The 13,550-nt window shown below is 39.2% G+C and overlaps 1 protein-coding gene across 4 annotated transcripts in view; it reads left to right on the top strand.

Annotated features, from left to right (window-relative positions):
• LOC140620417 (suppression of tumorigenicity 18 protein) overlaps nt 1-13,550 on the top strand; it is a 137,846-nt gene that overhangs the window by 82,752 nt on the left and 41,544 nt on the right. For all 4 annotated transcript variants that reach the window (XM_072804642.1, XM_072804643.1, XM_072804641.1 and 1 more), the window contains exons 7-11: nt 1,256-1,390; nt 3,329-3,419; nt 4,506-4,610; nt 6,598-6,791; nt 8,944-9,155. In XM_072804642.1, the coding sequence (XP_072660743.1) occupies nt 1,256-1,390; nt 3,329-3,419; nt 4,506-4,610; nt 6,598-6,791; nt 8,944-9,155 (737 nt within the window). The remainder of the gene's footprint in view (nt 1-1,255; nt 1,391-3,328; nt 3,420-4,505; nt 4,611-6,597; nt 6,792-8,943; nt 9,156-13,550) is intronic.

The raw sequence follows: 13,550 nt of genomic DNA on the forward strand, positions 1-13,550 counted from the left end.
ACTGGTCCTTTCTCTGAGGCTCCCACTCCCATTGTGATTCTGGTTCCTCTGACCATTAGGAATGCTGAGTGACAAGCTTGTCCCAGTGATTTCCACCTAGCTGGGTATATCATTCCATGCCCAAGTTAGGGGGTGATTTGGGTTCCAAAAAATGCATTTCTGTTTTAAGTTTACCTACTATCTGAGTCATGAATATGGAAATGTCTACAGAAGGCCTCTCCTATGTTAGCTCCAACCCCATCAATATTCATGATAATCCTCAATTATTTTACGTATTTATATAGCCTTTTATCTAACCCTCACCAAAATATGCACAGGAAGATTAAAACCCCCAGCTCATCCTCCACCTTCCCTCTCTAGGCCGATGCCCCATGGCAGCCTGACAAGTGGTGTTACCAGGTTTCCCTTCTCTCTGACTGGTGGAACCTGTGGTCCCTTCCCCATGTCCCAATGTGCTTGGCGGTACCGACCACTCAAGGCTGCCTCCACTCTGTGTTTCCATTCTGCCTAAAATATTTCCTTGCCAGGCTGTCTTCCTATTGCCTGAGTTTTCAGTTTCTGCATTCAGAGTAAAATGAAAGCTTCTTCTAAATAGCTGCTCCATATTGATCCGAAGTAGCAAAGCACTGGGTTTGGGGATCTTGGGCATGGCCCAAGATAGCATTGTTGACTCCCCTTCCTGACTCTGGCCAAAGCAGGCCCTGCACGTGCATGGGAGCAGCTACCTAGACCTGTGACCTTAGGGCCACGTGAGGCCAGGGATCCACAGGGATAAGAACAGAGCAGCCCTTCTCGAATATGGTGGTTTCTTTGTTTTTGTTTTATCATTTAGAATCTAGCTTTTTTTTTTTTTTTTGAGACTCTTTTCAGAGATAGTTTTGGGTTGAATATATTCTTTCTTCTTTCTCACTTTTTTTTTTTTTTTCCCCTTTCGGGTGCATCCTCTGCCTCTGGAGTAGGATTCATTTTTCACATTGAGACTGTAACTATAATATGTGACATGACAACTTAAAACCATCTCTGTATTTTAACACTCCCTTGCCCTGTGTCAGCCTTTGCTTAGAAAACCAGGAAAATTGAAAACATTTTTTATGCTTCCACAGGTCTTATTTGAGGGTCTTATTCAAGGCAATGTGAGAAGAATGTCTATGATGTAAAAACCGAGTGAAGTGAGAATGTCACTCTGCAAGGCCACTCTAGTGAATGGGGAGGGAAAGAAGAGCCAAATGAATCTCTTGATTTAATTTCTTTCTAGATTCACCGAGGCCCGAAAAGAGGGAGACCAAGTGCCCTATCCCTGGGTGCGATGGCACGGGACACGTGACAGGACTCTACCCCCACCACCGCAGCCTTTCGGGGTGCCCCCACAAAGTGCGGGTTCCCCTGGAAAGTGAGTACTACTTATCCCTAAAACAAGTAGGCTTCCTCTTATTTGTGCCACAACATCACAATATTATCCAATTTCTTCTCCAGTGTGGAATTCGGAATGGAAATATAAAGTTTCTTTCCGTGTCAAGGCAATTTCCATCTAGCTGGGTGTTTAAAATAAGTTTATTAATAGAAAACTTGGGGTGCAGTTAGGCCAATAGATCAGGAGACAACCGACATTGAAAAGACTGTTACAGTTCCTGAGAGGACACTGCATGCCACACCAGGCAGTGCTACGGTGCATGCCACACCAGGGTGATCAGGGTGGAGGGGAGGAGGGGAACTTATGGTTTCTGTGGGAAGGAGCAGAGTACGCAGACTTAGGACTGGCTAGTTTTAATTCTCTCAGTACGCTGTGAGGCTTGGGGGCTGTCCATTGGTTTCTGATACCTGGCAGGTGGGGGGAGTGTGAGTGTGAGTCTAGTAAAGGAGGCAGTTGGGTGTAGACTCATAATTGGTTGATTTATCTTTAAAAGCTCTTTGAAGGGGCAGTCTTTCCAGGGTTTGCAAGGCCCCAGATGCCAAAGCATCAGAAGACAGAAAGTAAAAGGCATGATTAATATATTAATTAATATATTAATATTAATACTGTCCTTTCTCACCCAGAGGTATGGCTGCCTTAAGCCCACGATCAGTCTTAGCCTCAGTTCATCATCTAAATATAAGAAGTGCATCCCAGGGGCACCCACTCAGTAGGTTAAGCATCCAACTGTTGATCCCAGCTCAGGTCTTGGTCTCAAGGTTGTGAGTTCAAGCTCCAAGCTGGGCTCCATGCTGAGCATGGGGCTTTCTTAAAAAAGAGAGAAGAAGGGATCCCTGGGTGGCGCAGTGGTTTGGCGCCTGCCTTTGGCCCAGGGCGCGATCCTGGAGACCCGGGATCGGGTCCCACGTCGGGCTCCCGGTGCATGGAGCCTGCTTCTCCCTTTGCCTGTGTCTCTGCCTCTCTCTCTCTCTCTCTCTCTTTCTGTGACTATCATAAATAAAAATAAAATAAATTAAAAAAAAAAAAGAGAGAAGAAGAAGTGCATCACATCACCAGTGCCCCCTGACTCCCTATCTTCCCATTCCTTGTAGGAACTTGTGATGCCTGTCAAGTCTCCCCAGGGCATCCTGCAGTAGCAAAGAGCTCTGAGCAACAGCAAACATTGGTTGGTTTCTCTACCCTCAGCTCTGCTGTGAGCTAGGAAACTGGAGAAGGAAAGGGCTGCCTTCTAAGTTTTGAAGTCTCGATGTGCTACATCCTCTACTTTTTTAACCTTATTGAAACACCTTTGGGTCATACAAACTACAGTGGTGGGAACGCCTCAACATCATTCTTCTCAAAAGCACGGTTTTGCAAATCAGTGAATCTAATCTGTTCAGCACTGTCCCAGAAGATTAGCAGTTCCTCAGATTGATTACCTGGTTGTTTACCCAACCATGCTCTTTCACCAATAACTGAATGGCAATGGGAAGTGGGGAGTGGGGAGCAATGGACAAGAATCAAAGTAATATCCCCTAGAAAATAAAGAAGACTCTATTCAGGAGTTCACACCTCAGGAAAAGATAGAAGGAACTACTTGACAATGTTCTCCATCTACTCTTCACGGAAAAGCACATAACTATAAAAGGAAGGGTATAAGCCTCTCAGTTTAAGTTAAATAGAAACAGAATAGTCTTACTTAAGTCTAGCACTGATCATGACATGAAGTTTAGAGAAACCAAATCTTGAACAAGCTCACTGAATTTAATTTTTGAAGTTCTTAAGTACTCATTTATTTCAACCCAAATATCTGTGGGAGGAAGAATGGTAGATTATATAACCAAATTAATTTGCACGTAAAGTGGAGAAGTCAGTTTGTTAGTGTGTTATATACTTATAGCCTATTATTCCTTTCTTTTTGTGATATTTTGTGCTTAGTTCTTGCCATGCATGAAAATGTACTCAAGTGTCCCACCCCCGGATGCACCGGAAGAGGGCACGTGAACAGCAACCGCAACACCCACAGGAGGTAATTGTGATGGGATACTCATCTTTCAACTTACAAAGAGAAGTGAGAGAAACTTTCCACCAAGAAAATAAGGAACTAACAATGTGTTATCAAAATCTCTGGATCACTATTGAATGTTACCACTTGAAAGAGAGATGAAATATTTACAGTGTGTGCAGAGTGAAAAAAAAAAACACAATTTACTTTCCTAGAAATTTTTATTTAGCAGCCAATTATGCAAACAAAAAATGTTCTATTTGAAGACTAGAGTTATATATTCATATAGTCATAGAAATAGAACATGTTCTTTTTTTGCTCTGGAACCTCACCATAGCTCTTTTGACATTGAAGAGAGTTGCGTAGGGTTTATCTTGGATCCCATCCAATAAGTATTAACGAGATACCAAAAGGGCTTCCATCTACTGTGGTTCTGACTATAAGCCGGTAGGAAGGCAAACACAATTTCATCTCATGGAGATTCATTACATTGAGCTTACTACTCACTTAAAACACATACATACTTACCAAAAAAAAAAAAAATCACATACATACAAATGCACTTACATACAAATGTATTGTGTGTATGTAAATATTTTTGGAAAAAATGCCTATTGTTTTATGTGTACTTTATACTCTATCTATTATGTGCTCACAAGATACTATGTGACTCATAAGCATATTGCCAGAAAACCTCGTGTTCTATATTTTAAATTTAAATTGATTTAAAATTAAGTCCCTAACACTTTTCTAAAGATCTTAAGATAAATCATGGAATTATCATGCTAACATCTCTAATGGGGCACATTGCAATTGGAGTGAGTTCATTCTACTTAAAACGTTATGGAGTTTCAGAATAATTCCCTCATATAATTTTCCGATCTTAAAAATGAGTTTCTAATCCATCACTTCTGAGATGGGATTGAGGGGCAAATGTTGACACAGTAGTTTGCAAAACCCTTTTGGGATCTATTAGTATGAGAAAGGTGCTAAGTGAACTACTAATATGACTTAACATTTAATGTGTGCCAAGTATGCTGTGAGGTACATGCCAAAGCAGATTATTTTATCTTTTTAACTCAAGTCCTCCCTTTTTATTTTTTAAAACAGTCTTTCTGGTTGTCCAATTGCTGCAGCTGAAAAATTGGCAATGTCCCAGGACAAAAATCAGCTTGATTCTCCCAAAACCGGGCAGTGTCCTGACCAGATTCACAGGTATGACCCTCCCTTGGCATTCCATGCCATGCTCCTTACACCAGAGGGTCTGGCTCCCCTCCTGTGCCAATTCACTATGGTCTGACCTTTGTTCTCAACTACCAGTTATGGATTTGAGAGGCTGGTCCAGTTAATCATTCTCTCACTTAAATGAACTGCTAGACCCTGCAGACGTATAACATGAAATTAATCTGTATATAAAGGTAACATAATGTGGATGAATCTCAAAAAAATAAAGTATATAACACATATTAATCAAAATTCCATGTCACTAAATGCAACCCATCCCACTAGTCAGGTAAGCTCTCCCTATGATTGATTAATCTTTCTGCCTGCAGAAAATGCCTTAATAAATCACTCATACCCACCCAAAATATGTGATGGTATATGTTCGTTCTTCAGTTCCAGCTATACATATAATTTCTTTAAAACATTCATTCCGTGAATTGGTAAGTATTAATGAAATATCTCCTATTGGCCCCAGGTACTTCATAATCTCCAGCAGTTTGGATGACCTTACTTATGCTTAAATAATAAACTACATGTGATGACACAATGTGATGTTATGCATTTATTAATAAAAAATCATACATGTAGGAAAAGTGATTTAAGAACTGAAACAGGTGACCAGATCTTCATTGTTACTGAGACACTGAAATGCAACATACTTATTAGGAGTATTTTCAAGATATGGTTTTCCTAAATATTTGCTCTTATACATTTAATTAAAACAGTCAAAATCACATGAGTGAAGAACAAGCAAAGATCATGAATTACTGAATAACTAGCAATTTAAAATCTTACAATAAGGTTCTTGGTTAATATGGCCATCTCCTCTAGTTTCTCCCTAAGTAGGTTATTTACCAAACATAGAAATAGCTTAAGTTTTATTTTTCTAATTTCTTAAAAAATAAATATGTTTTAGACTACAATGCTGATATATTAGGGGTATAAACCAAGTGATATATACAATAATAGGATCAACTCATTCCTCAAATATTTTTATGTAACAGCTAAGATGTTTTTTACCTAATCCAAGGAATATCATTGAAACTTTGATGTTCTGATGAGTTGGGTATGTTTTGGTGGAAAACAAAAGAAAAACATATATGTATTTTTGATATTGCTAAATTCTAAAAAGTATATTTTTTATGTTCATTTACTATTAGCCCATGTTTGTAAGCTCTGTGAATATGATGCCCTTGTGTAATTCAAATACAATAGTTCTAAGGGAATATTTAATTCACATTTAACTTGGGTTAAGGTAGTTCTATTGAAAAATGTGATAGCTATTGTAATACAGTACTTTGGGTCCATATGAGAATGATGGCAATTTAAGAGATAAAACGTTGAAGTATTATTTACATCAAGAAAGACACACAAAAGGAAAAAAAGGTGAAAAGGCTAAGAAACTCACAATTCAGAAGTCAAGTTTCTGGTGCCTACACTACCCCTGCTAAGTGGCAGGCATCTGTCAGCATTGCTGAAGGACAGCGGGGCCCAGCATTGCTTCCTCTGAGCTGACCACACTGCCATTCCCCACCAGCTATAATCAGCACTTTTCACCACCAATCTGATTAACAGTCTTAATAAACAGAATGTGCACATCTTGTTAGTGCCCTAAAGATGGTTACACGGAACTTTTCTAGGTGATGCTCAAAGTGCTAGCAGATGTCAAGTACTTGCCACTCCTTGCATCTGCGTAAAATGAATGCAAAACTGCACATTCCTCTTTTACCCGTGGGAGACTCAGACCCACAACCTGCAGCCTCGTCAGAGTTCTCCAGAGCCCTCGGTGCCTCCCATTTCTCAATCTTGGCACAGAGCACTCTGCTTTATCATGCTGTGACCACAGCTCTTTTCCATAGTGCACTGTCTCTGTGGGTACCGACAGGCATGACACATCCGATCTGCTTTAAATTCTGATGCTAATATGCTCACCAAGAGTTTCATCACAGTTCTTTTGAACTCTCCCCTCTTTCTTCAGGACAAGCTTGGTGAAACAAATTGAATTCAATTTCCGATCACAAGCCATCACCTCTCCCAGAGCCATGGTGTCAAAAGAACAAGAGAAGTTTGGAAAAGTACCATTCGACTATGCCAGTTTCGATGCCCAGGTTTTTGGTAAACGCCCCCTCGTACAAACAGGTCAAGGACGAAAAACACCACCATTTCCTGAATGTAAGCTTCAAATTCTAATCCTCATTCCAAGGAATGCATCTTGTTTATGTGTGTTTGGAGGTAGGGGTGCCCAAATTCAGAATACGCTGAATACTACAGGGAGGAGAGAAAATACATTGTACAGTGGAGTAAAATAAGGAAAAACAATTATAAGATGATCAGTATTACTGATTGTACATGAAGTAACACTGAATATGGTGAATAGTTAATGGGTTAATTATTCTCCAAATATCATGCCACTGTTGAATCAAAATACAGTAATTCCAAAGAAATATTTAATTCACATTTAGCTAGGATTGGGATTGATGAAAACTGTAGTAGTCATCACAATACAGTAATTTTTATTCATGCTGAAATCATGGAAATTGAAAAGGTAAAATATTGAAACACTACTTAAAGTAGTGCTTAAATCAGTAAAAAGCATTTAAACTGAAAGAGAGAGAAAATGTGAAAAATCTTAGAAGAAATTCACAGTTCAGAAATCAAGATTTTACAATAGACGCAATATGTGTGACTATAGAGATGTTTACCCACATAGTTAAGAACTAGTACTGAATCATTTAAAATGTGTTAATACTCTAATGGTAACACATCCATGTAGAAGATCATAACTATAAGATGCTATAATACATACAATTTCTCCAAGTGTTTTAGAGTCCTTGATTATTCTAATGAAAAGGGAAGAAAGAAAATATTGGGATAAACCCAAGCATGAAATCTGAATTATGGTATCATAAGGAAAGAAGCAAAATAATGTTTCAATTTGAGTCCTACATAGACCATGGATTCTTTACAACATGCAAATCCATGGAAGCCCTTTGATTTCATACCTAGGCACCTAGACTGAGTGCTTTTAGGAACACAGAGTATGTGCTTCATTCTGTGATGCTGATCATGTTTTCAAAGAACTAGAATGCTGTATGAAACCTAGCAGTGATAAACAGACTTGAAAGGAGTTGGCCCGTCAACAAGTACCTTATACTCCAAAAGATATTTTATCTATTCTTTCCAAAAAGAGGGCTCAGCCAACATAAATAATACAAACAACCTGTTAGATTCGGAAAATAATATACACACACATGCACAATGTTTTCTATTATATTTATATGCAAAATATACACACATGCATACACATACACATATGTGTGTTTTATTCAAGTGAAGCTAGTTAAGAACATCCTATCTATTCATATAACACAGATGTTAGTTTAAAAATGCAAAATGTCCAGTGGCATTTTGTAGGAATAACATTTAGTAATCTTTTAAAGTCATGAAAAATGATCAAAGTTTAGAAGAAATGATATTTGAAGCAAAATAAATAAATAAATGCTTTTTTATTATCCCACTTAAATTGTGGGTGTTTCTCCCATAACTTTGAGTGATGTTTACAAACACCCAGAGTGAAGAGAAATATGGTTAATTCTCTCTCTCAGAAATGCCTTGCTGTCACAACGGAAACAGAAAACAGAAACTCAGCCTTGATAACTAAATTGCCTTTCAGCTCACCCTGAGAACATTTTCTCTGTCCTTTACTTATCATGCTCTACCTAAATATGCAAAATGGGAGCTCATTAAAGAGTCCGCCATTTATTTAGTTCCATCTAGTTGGACATTAAGAACAACTTCTACTGGTTTAAGCACAAAACAAACCTGCATATCAAATAATAAAAATGCAATTCGATGTCTAAATAAATAGAAATTGTTATTGTGAAAACAAATGTTGAAAGGCTGCATTTCTTTTTCTCTACTGGAATCACTGGTCCTCACACATGCACAGCTCATAGATGTTTAAGCCTTAAGCCTCTGTAATCCCGGATGGGTTTTGCCAGTGTAGTTTTAATCCATAATTTTTACCATGGATGCTGCCAGTGCACCTGCCCCATAACATTAGTTATAGAGTTTTTACCATAAGAAGTGTAAATACAAAAAATATTAAGAGAATAGACATTCTTTCCCAGCCATCATATCATCTGATCTGGGAGCTTCTTTGAAAACCAATCTGAATAACTTTCATTGAGTGTACCAATAGATAATGGATCATGTTTTAATTTATTCTTAACATTTTAACACAAGAAGTTATATCTTTAAAACAAATCCATTTAATGACTAAAGCCACGTATATGCAATTGCTAATCAAATCTCTCTTCAACAGCAAAGCATTTTTCAAATCCAGGGAAATTTCCTAATCGACTGCCTAGTGCAGGCGCCCACACACAGAGCCCTTGCCGTGCCAGCTCTTACAGCTACGGTCAATGTAGTGAAGACACCCACATAGCAGCAGCTGCTGCCATCCTGAACCTTTCCACCCGCTGCAGGGAAGCTGCAGACATCCTCTCCAACAAACCACAGAGTCTGCATGCCAAGGTAGGCCAGTCCAAGAGCCCGGAGGGTGGGCCAGTGACTGAACCGTGAGAATAAACTGCCTTTCATGTTCCTAACCATATTCACTACCACTCCGGCCACTCCCCACCCCTAAAACCCATCCCTTCCTCATCTTAGGAAGAGACTCAGAGGCACATTGACAGGGATGGGTTTTGTGGCTGCAAGTAGAAATGAAAGAGTGTTGTTCTAGAAGGCAGTGTACCAAAGTCTGGGGAGAAGTGAGTTATAGAGCCTGGTTGGGAAGATTTATAGACATCAAACCTACCTTTGTGTTGGGGACTTTGAAACACAAGAAAGAGGCTTGCCATTAAAATCAATCCAAACAATTGAAGCATTTTGCTGTCTGTAAATCAAAGATGGTAAGAAATGTTCAACTATGCAGTGACTTGGAAAAACAGTTGCAAAATTGACTCAGGAGGTGTCATTGTTGCACACATCACTGTTGTATAAGGTAAGGTAGTCTCAGTTGCTACAGTAGTCTCAGAGGACACAGAGTAAAACATGGATACATTAAGTTAACAAGAGATGGCTCAGGGGTACTTGAGAACTCAGGGCATTCAAATCCAAAATCAAATTTGGTGAAGTGTATGAAGATGCCACATTTCTGAGGCCCATGAAATTAATCACATTTCTCTAATAACCTCTCCTCTGTAACAATGAGAAGGAGACATCCATGTTTATGATACCTTGAAGCCAGCAAAAAACAAAGATCCTCCATGTCTCCTCTTTTGAGGAGGAGGGGTTTATCAGGCTAGAGAGTAGCAGCAATCCTCAGATCCTCAGGGGGAGGGTAAAAGCTGCTCTTGCAGTCAGCTGGAGCCTGTAACTCCCATCTACACGAAGTATTCAGTTAAAAGAAATTATTTTCCTACCTAGAAGGCTGAAACCAGATGAAATAAAGTGCCCAGGCTTATCTGGAGAAGAGATTTTACCCTTGTTTTAAGTGGAGATGTCCTGGGTTAAACCCTAACCCTGAAACTCCGGCAGTTAGAGTAGATAGCTCTCTTTTTCCCTGTAAGCGCAGCCCCATCCCCGGTGTGGTCAGCTGCTCACCTGTGCCGTGCCAGGCCTTCAGGAGAGCAGGGAACACGGTGCCATTGAGCATTTGACAGAAGAATCAGAATTAGCTTCTGGACAAATCCGAGCCAAGTAAACCCCAGGAAGAGTTGGTGGCCAAAAACCACTCAAAAACAATTTTTAAACAAATGAGGTTCTTAAACAAAGAAAAAACGTATCCTCTGAAAATTATAAAGAAAATACTGAGCTCTCCAAATTCAAAGGAATTCAAGTCAGAAATTATTTTCTTAAATGAATGATTTAGAGTGCTTTACGATGCTACTTTAGTTTATTCTTATTCTTGTTTTAGAACCTGAATACATTCCATATTTTAAAAGGGACATTCTAATATGCAGCTAGTAGGAGAAATACTAAAATATCTTCTTCTTAGGCCTTATATTATTGGTTTGTTAAGACTGTCCTTTGAGAATAAAAGGACCAATATTATTATGATTAATGCCACTTGAATTATTTGAGTAAATGGTTGTGGAATGAGTGGTTTCCATCTGCACAGGTAAATTTTTTTTTCATTTTTCGGAATTCTGCCCTTAACCATTATATTCCCCATGTTCACTTAGTTGCTGGAGCCAAACAATGAATCAAACAAAGATGACCAAAATTTGAAGGTATTTTCCCTTATCAATACATGTTTTGTTCTTTTTTTGAATACTTTCTGGTCAGAAATGTGACTGCTGAATTGGCACATTCCAAAAATCCAAATAACTGACTTCTGAGTCTATGCTTACACTCCTATTGGGAGCATTCTGTGTGCCAGGGTTGCTCTATGGAGCGGATACTCCTGCCCAGGGAGACAGGAACTGCACTGCATGTCTCGGCCTCCATACAGCCATCCCAAGTCTTAACTACAGAAGCCAAACCATTGACGTGATGATGAAGATGGAAGAGACAGACAGTGTACCAATCGACTTTTAGAAGGAGTTCGTTATATTAGCAGTTTAAAAAGCCATTTTCCCATGAAAATTATCTCACTTGACATAGTGGTGGTTAAAATAGGATAAATACAGCACCCTACAGTGTTACTGTGTGCAGAATCCTTCTTCCAGGCGCACATTCCCACACACTGTAACAATTTGCAGAATTCTGTTCTCTTTGGATCGTACATTCTAAATATAAAATAGAACCTCATAAAATCCCAAGACCACAAAAATTAATTATTGTAGCAAAAAAAGGAGAAAAAAGCCAAAGTAATTAACCCTAAAAAATGGCCTCTGATCAAATTGTACCCAATCTAGACCATTTCTATTCAGTGTTGCACTTTGCTTTCTTGCCCTCCACTTAATATAGGACTAACTAAGTATAAACTATCTTCTCCTGTGGAATACTAGCCTGATTCTCTATCCACTATGATGTGATTTTTCCTCCATGATGGTCAGTATGTTTATGTCTGCTACCCAAATCCACAGATCTCTTGAGCTCCTTATTTGGAAAGGATATAGAGACATACAGTTTCTCTTTGCTCTTGACTTCTCTAGCTGAGAAGCATTTTTTTTTTTTTGATGTACTAGAGAGTTATCCTGGCAGATGGACTCTTGTCAGCACCCTCCAAATGGTCTATGAGATTCGGACTGCCCAAAACAACCACTAGATCCAGCCACAGACTCTGCCTTCAAGGAGCTTGTGGGCAAAGCAGAAAAAAAGAAATGGTTGTTCCAGGTAGAGAGCTGTATTTTCAGAAGTGACACTTCTAGCATCCAGGGGAGGCATGGGTGGCTTTGCTCAAAACTTGGATGAGGGCAGATTGCCCATTTTCCTTCAGCCTCCATGCAGTCCTTTCATTGATGGAATGAGCTTCTCTGACATTGCTTCAAGAGCCCAGTAGAAGAACAAATTACAGATCCCGCTGTCACGTGTGGGCACTACCATTTAAAAATGAAGCCAGAGGATACTAACCTTGAAGTTGCCTCCATTCCCACGTGTTGGGGCTAATACAGATCTTTCAGTACGCTGACTCTGAGTTTAGAGTTTAATGGGAGATCTAAATTTATGATTTGCAAAATCCCTGTTCTTATGGGAAGACAGCAGAGGCTGTCTTCAGAGAGACAAGAGAACTTTGAGTTCCTACACAGCCTAAAACCAATGAGAGACAATACAGATATCCCACAACAGTCTTTTTCTGAACTTTCCCAGCCCCAACACTACCCAACACTAAAACGCTTCCTTCATGGACCCTTTCCTGATACTGTATTGAGAAAATCAGTGCTAACATTTCTCACCACTGCCCAAACAAGTCCATTATACCCTGAAAATAGATCTTAAAAGGAATTATTTGTTAAAATACAATCCAGCATGTATACAACACCACCAAAATTGCCTGTATGTTGCTTTAAGTATCTCTGAGGAATCAGGTCAGAAGAAAAAGTTAGTAATATCAATATTAGTGGATATCATAATGATTAAGGGTAATTTTGTCTGAAGTATGAGCCCTCTCTCGATACTAGTACTTTCATTGGTTCTAAGATTGATATAATGTCCTTCACTTTAATTTGGAATTAATATGAGTTTGTAAACCATTCTTGGGCCACAATTTCAACCACTCCGCCTCCTGTCTGGCCACCATTGCTGCTGTTATGAGCACAGCGTTCGGTAGAAACAGGCAACAGGCACAGACTGAGCGTGTCCTCCAGCCCCTGAGAGCACAGGCACATGCCAACACGTGTTGGAGACACTCTCTGTTTCCTTCCTTCCTCCTACCCTCAGGAACAGAGGTAGGAACAGGCACAAGGTCTATCTTTATCCTGATCACTTCAGCTTGCCAAGCATTCTGTTGTTTGTTTTGGTGTTTTCCCCACCTGTTTAGACAAAGTGGCATATGCACAGTGTGCCTTAAAAGAAAACAAAAAACTGACACTTGCTTGAAATGTTTAAAGTTCAAAATCTGTTTTGTGCTTGAATAAGGCCTAGAAGCAACATGATAACACTTCAGCATCCTCACTGCTGGATATCAGAAATAGCCCGTATGGCTATTCTAGTATCCCAATGGCTCCTGGGATACTTCGAATCCAAAAGCAGCTTTTTTCAGTAACTTTAATATCATGTCAGATTATGCTGTATATTCTGAGTGAAATGTATTGAGAAACTTGGGTCAGAGATCACAAGGAACCAACTGATGCGTGTGTATATATTTAATAATTCTCTTTACCTCTGCATACAGTAGCATAGGAATGGCTCTTTTGGCATTTGAAAAGCCAACCAAATTATTATTATTATTATTGTTGTTGTTGTTGTTGTTGTCATTTATGGAACACCTACTATGTGCCAGGCACTTTATATAAGCACTTTGCTTATATTAACTCTTTTTAA

The sequence above is a fragment of the Canis lupus genome, chromosome 28 (genome assembly GCF_048164855.1).
Source record: "Canis lupus baileyi chromosome 28, mCanLup2.hap1, whole genome shotgun sequence".
NCBI classification, from domain to species: Eukaryota; Metazoa; Chordata; class Mammalia; order Carnivora; family Canidae; genus Canis; species Canis lupus.